This window comes from Gopherus flavomarginatus, chromosome 6, assembly GCF_025201925.1.
Source record: "Gopherus flavomarginatus isolate rGopFla2 chromosome 6, rGopFla2.mat.asm, whole genome shotgun sequence".
In the NCBI taxonomy this organism is placed as follows: domain Eukaryota; kingdom Metazoa; phylum Chordata; order Testudines; family Testudinidae; genus Gopherus; species Gopherus flavomarginatus.
Genome location: NC_066622.1, coordinates 37744214 through 37750213, shown reverse-complemented (window position 1 = coordinate 37750213; position 6000 = coordinate 37744214). Strand labels below are relative to the sequence as shown.

Sequence of the window (6000 nt, the reverse complement as noted above, 5' to 3'; positions counted from 1 at the left end):
TGTTACCTAGATGACTTTTTCTTAACCTTTGACATCAGCCTGTTTTGAGGAACTGCCAAACTCTTACCAGGTGGCATAAAGACATCCAGGGAAAGGAGACTGGATTGTTGACTTTTCATGGATCACTTTCATGTGGATTGTTCCATTTTTGTGCAGTTCTGTTTGGTAATGACTACTATGTTCTCCTTTAGCTGACTCCTACATTAGAAATAATCCAGAATGAAAAATTACATCGCCACCCAGACACACATTCTCCAAAGTCACCATTTTCTTTCAAAATTTGTTTGTAGAGGAATCCTCCCTTGCAACTGCTTCCTTCTCCATATGTTTTGTTCAGAATGCTTGTAAATGCACCATTCTCCTTTCCCCAGAGAAGGCTCTCTCCAGTTCTTAGAAATGCTATAACTATTCTTCTTACTTACATAACTCCTATATGTTTTCAAAGTGTAAGCAAGCCATACAACACCCTTAACATGGGGATCATGACTAGCCTGCCTTTTTCATATTGTGAAATGGGAAGGGAGTCCTGGGAAATGTTGAGAACCATTGCTGTATTACAGTGGGAGAGGCTCACTTTTTAACACCATAGAAAGGGAATATTATAGTTCTAGCATGCCCTGGAGCAGAGTTTCCCAAGCTCTGTCATAAGAAGGGTCATCTCCCCTACCCACATCTCCACAGAAAAAAGGGATATTGATAATGGGGGGAGAGAGTGTCTTCATTTGAGGGACAATGATGATACTGGACAATAGCTATTCTGTGATCAGGGCATCCTGTTTCTTTCTTGCTGGGTTATTTTCAGCTTGGGGCAGGCATCTTGATTTTAGTAAGGGTTTTGACATAGACCCACATGACATTTGCATAAGCAAACTAGGGAAATGTGGTCTAGATGAAATTGCCATAAGGTGGGTGAACAAGTGCTGAAAGGCCATACTAAAAAAGTAGTTACCAATGGTTTGCTGTCAAACGGGGAGGGTGTATCTACTGGGGTCCCATGTGGGTCAGTCCTGGGTCTGCTACTAGTCAATATTTTCATTAATTACTTAGATAATGGAGTGAAGAGTATGCTTATAAAATTTGCAGGTGATACCACGCTGAAATGGGTTGCAAGCATTTTGGAGGACAGGATTAGAATTCAAAACGACCTTGACAAACAAGAATTGGTCTCAAGTATCAGAAGGGTAGCCGTGTTAGTCTGGATCTGTAAAAGCAGCAAAGAATCCTGTGGCACCTTATAGACTAACAGACATTTTGAAGCATGAGCCTTCATGGGTGAATACCCACTTCATCAGATGCATGTAGTGGAAATTTCCAGGGGCAGGTATATATATGCAAGCAAGCTAGAGATAATGAGGTTAGTTCAACCAGGGAGGATAAGGCCCTGTTCTAGCAGTTGAGGTGTGAAAACCAAGGGAGGAGATACTGGTTCTGTAGTTGGCAAGCCATTCACAATCTTTGTTTAATCCTGAGCTGATGGTGTCAAATTTGCAGATGAACTGAAGCTCAGCAGTTTCTCTTTGAAGTCTGGTCCTGAAGTTTTTTTGCTGCAGGATGGTCACCTTAAGGTCTGCTGTAGTGTGGCCAGGGAGGTTGAAGTGTTCTCCTACAGGTTTTTGTATATTGCCATTCCTAATATCTGATTTGTGTCCATTTATCCTTTTCCATAGAGACTGTCCATTTTGGCCGATGTACATAGCAGAGGGGCATTGCTGGCATATGATGGCGTATATTACATTGGTGGACGTGCAGGTTAATGAACCGGTGATGGTGTGGCGGATCTGGTTAGGTCCTGTGATGGTGTCGCTGGTGTAGATATGTGGGCAGAGTTGGCATCGAGGTTTGTTGCATGGATTGGTTCCTGAGCTAGAGTTACTATGGTGCGGTGTGCATTTACTGGTGAGAATATGTTTCAGATTGGCAGGTTGTCTGTGGGCGAGGACTGGTCTGCCACCCAAGGCTTGTGAAAGTGTGGGATCATTGTCCAGGATGGGTTGTAGATCCCTGATGATGCGTTGGAGGGGTTTTACCTGGGGACTGTATGTGATGGCCAGTGGAGTCCTGTTGGTTTCTTTCTTGGGTTTGTCTTGTAGTAGGAGGCTTCTGGGTACACGTCTGGCTCTGTTGATCTGTTTCCTTATTTCCTTGTGCGGGTATTGATCTGAATTCCACACAATGAAATTGAATAAAGACAAGTTCCAGGTACTTCACTAGGTGGTTTTACTTCTGAAAAAGATCTGGGAGTTACAGTGAATCTCAATCCAGTGGACATAGTGTACTTAGATTTCCAGAAAGTCTTTGACAAGGTCCCTCACCAAAGGCTCTTTCGTAAATTAAGTTGTCACTCGCAAATTAAGTTGCCACTAAAAGAGGGAACTACAGGGAGGGAGGTCACTGATTTGGCTGGCAGAAGCAGGGGTGAGTGGGAGGGATTCGCATTTACTGGCCACTTCTTCACACTTGTTTTTGGCCAAAAGCCAGTTATTTGGACAGGTGCCAAGCAGCAATCCATGTCCTTGCTCCATGCTGTTCCATGGCATGCCCCAGTACCACTGTTTTTATCTTATGTGGTTTTGTCAGTTGAGGGCACCATAGTCCTGGACACTGGGCCAGTACATTATGCTTGTGCTCTGCAGAGGATGGGGGTTGGCGATGGGGGCAGAATACATATCCGGCCTCACAGGGAGCACTGAACCTACAAGACCAAGGAATTCAGAGCCCCCTTCCGCATGTCTCCTGTGGTGGGAATCACCCATCCTTCTCCACAGTAGGGAGAAAGAGGAAACTCTTCTGGAGCAAGGACCATGCTGTGCTGTATGTTTGTACTAGGGTTGCCAACTTGCTAATGGCACACAACCAAACATCCTAGCCCCGCCCCTTCCCTGAGACCACTCCCACCGCTCACTACATTCCCCCTCCTTCAGTGGCTCACTCTACTCCCGCCCCCCTACTCATTTTCACTGGGCTGGGGCAGTGGGTGAGGGCTCTTACTGGAGGTGCAGACTCTTGGGTGGGGCCAGAAATGAGGGGTTCAGAGTGCAGGAGGGGGCTTCGGGCTTGGGCAGGAGTATTGTGTGTGGGAGTCTTTCTTTGCTTCTCAAAAATCATGCAACAGCAGGAGCCCCATTCTGCACCCCAAACCCCTCAACCCCAGCCCAGAGCCTGGAGGCAGGGACACAAAACTGCAACCCAAAGTCATTTGTTCCAGCCTTGTTGCACCTATCCTACAGTGCCTAGCACAGCTTTCTGAAGCGAGTGTAGAATGTGGTTTATCATGGAGATTAGTGCCTGTTGACAAGTCTGTTTTTGTTCTGTTGCCTAGGTTGAACAGTTCTGTCCTGCACCTGATTCGTGCAGGACCTTCAAGAGGAGAACCCCTGTCATGCTCTCACATGGGAGATGAGTTTGCATCATGCATCTTGCTCTCGCATACAAAATTCTATGGCCCTTGAGATGATGGCCTCGGGCAGAACATGTGTGCCACTGATAGTGTGACATCTGCATGTCAGAGAGACAAAGTGGGTGAGGTAATATCCTTTACTGGACTAACTGCTGTTGATGGGAGAGACAAACTTTCAAGCCACATAGAGCTCTTCTTCAGGTCTGGGAAAGGCACTCATAGCATCATAGCAAAATGCAAGGGAACAGATTGTTTAGTTTAAATTTGTTCGATCCAGTGTCTTGCTCCCAGGCGCAGTGTTGTGTAGCTTTTCTTTCAGGATGAGGACTGATAGGTCAGATATAGTGATCGCTTTGTGAAAAGCATTCTCGCACGGGTGATGGGGTGTTTGTCTTTTATCACTGTCCTGTGTGAGTTCATTCAAGTGACTAGTGATTGTCTTGTAACACCCACATAGTTGTTGTTGGTGCACTTAGTGCACTGGCACACCACATGTTGTGATAGGTATATGTAGATCTTGAAAGGTACGTTGTGGGGAGTGCTGATCACAGTAGCAGTGGAGATGTGTCTGTAGGTTTTGCATCTGGTGCTGCTTTGAGTTTTTTCCGCACAAAGTATTTTTTTTTTAATTTCACTAGGAGTTTAAATTCATTACTGATAGACACTAAAAATCTGGAGAGAGAGACTGGATTTATGGCTTATTACAACACTCTGTAACCAGCTAAGGCCAGGTTTACAGTACAGACTTACACTCGTGTGAAACATCCAACCTAATCCACAGTGTAGACAGTGCCATGTTGGCAGGAGAGCTTCTCCCATTGCCACAGCCATCTCCTGGCGGTGGATTAACTATGCTGATAAAATGTTGCATAGCAGCTTCTCCTAAATTTAGTCGAGGTTTAATGTCTTCTTTTTGTCCTATGACTACGGGGGTGTAAGCAGGCTAATCTTCCTTGATTGGTTCCTTACAATAGGTGCTTGCACGTAGCCGCGATGCAGGGAGTCCCTTTCCCTGAAGGTGAGCTCCTCAGCTGCTCCACCCACTTTGTCTGACCAGTAGGCTGGAACCCCCAGGGCTACACATCCCTGGGTGTCACAGGGGCAGTGGGGACCCAACCTGAGCTGGGTGCATGGAGGGAGGGACCGGGCCCCCTGGGAGCACAACTCCCACTATCCATCAGCTGTGGGGACGGGCCGCCCCCTGACAGGATCCCCTCGGCCCCGTGGGGAGGGGGGCTGGGGGCGTGACTTGGGCGGGGTTGCGAGCGGCGCCGAGTGAGGGAGCGGCCTAACGCGGGGGGGTGTGATAGGCAGGCCCCGCCCGGTGGCGGTGGCGTGGGCGAGGGGCGGGGCTAAGGGACCGAGGTCGTGGTGCCGGCCGCCGCCGCGGCTCTTTGGCAGGGACGGACGGGCGGGCTGTGGGCCCGCGCGCTCTCGGGGCCATGCGGAGGGTGCTGCCGCCGCTCCGCCGCTGGCTCGGGGGGCGGCCGGCCGGACCCACGGGACTCCGCGGGCTCTGCAGCGCCGCCGCCGGTCGCGCCGCGCCGCCCCCCGGGGAGAGCGGAGACAGCACCAAGGTAACCGGTGAGGCGCGGGGAGCAGCCGCCTCCGCACCCCGGGGCAGAGGGCTTGTGGCGCGGGGACAGCCTGCAGCATCCCCCGGCGGCGCGCATGGAGCCGGCGATCCCCGCGCAGCTGAGGGGCTGCCGGGAGGGTGCGTAGGCCGGCTCTGCCCCATCCCCCACCGGCTGCGCTTTAATGTGGCTCGGAGGCGAACCGGCGTGAAACCGAAGCAGCTCGAATCCGAGCCGGGCGTGGCCGTGTGCCTGTCCCCGCTGAAGTTTAACACCGTCCCGAGAACAGGGATGCTCGTGGGGGTGCGCGGGCATCTGGAGGGTTTCTTCTCTTTTGGCACGCTGTCATGTGGGTGCGCAGCTCAGTCCTGTGGCTATCAGACCCCGTAATAATTCATAGTGGTGTTGTCAGTTACTATGCATGTTCATAAAACTTTGGGGTAGTGCCTCACTGGTATGTATTACTGGACGGTGTAATTATGTGCATAGATAGTCGGCTGAAGTTAATACAAGTACTGATGTGCAAGAATAACGGAAATCCTATTTGCTAGTGTCTTCTTGATAATTATGGATTTGCAAAGTTATTAAGTATCTATTGTCAAGTGTTGCTAAAATAAGAATGTAATTTTCAATCAATAGGAATATTCTAATAATCTTTGTAAACCGTGAAATTGATGGATAATAACGAAATGTTTATATCGTAATTACGCTAATGAAAACATTTTCTTGTACTTCTCTCATGTTTTGTTGTGGTCCATAAACATCCAGGGATTAAGAATTGCAAAGAAAAATAGTTCTGGTACTCAGATTCATGGAAACACTTGTAAAACTGAGAGAGATACTCCTGTTCAAACATAGATATGTGGAAGTGAAACATAAGTACTTGAGAGAGTCTTGTTTGCAAACTTTCACAGGCTGGTCTTCAAATATGATGCCAAACAATAATGTTTTACTAGAGGTGAGAGTAATTGTATATAAACATGCTTACATAGTGGAAATCATAATTGTTATGACAGCAGAATAGAGGTC

At 48.5% G+C, this 6000-nt stretch overlaps 1 protein-coding gene across 1 annotated transcript in view; it reads left to right on the top strand.

Annotated features, from left to right (window-relative positions):
• Nucleotides 1-3372: 3372 nt before the first annotated feature.
• The window catches only part of LOC127053319 (haloacid dehalogenase-like hydrolase domain-containing 5), a 45679-nt gene continuing 43051 nt past the window's right edge, over nt 3373-6000 (top strand). The window contains exon 1 of the mRNA XM_050957855.1: nt 3373-3524. Within this exon, the coding sequence (XP_050813812.1) occupies nt 3471-3524 (54 nt within the window). The 5' untranslated portion in view covers nt 3373-3470. The remainder of the gene's footprint in view (nt 3525-6000) is intronic.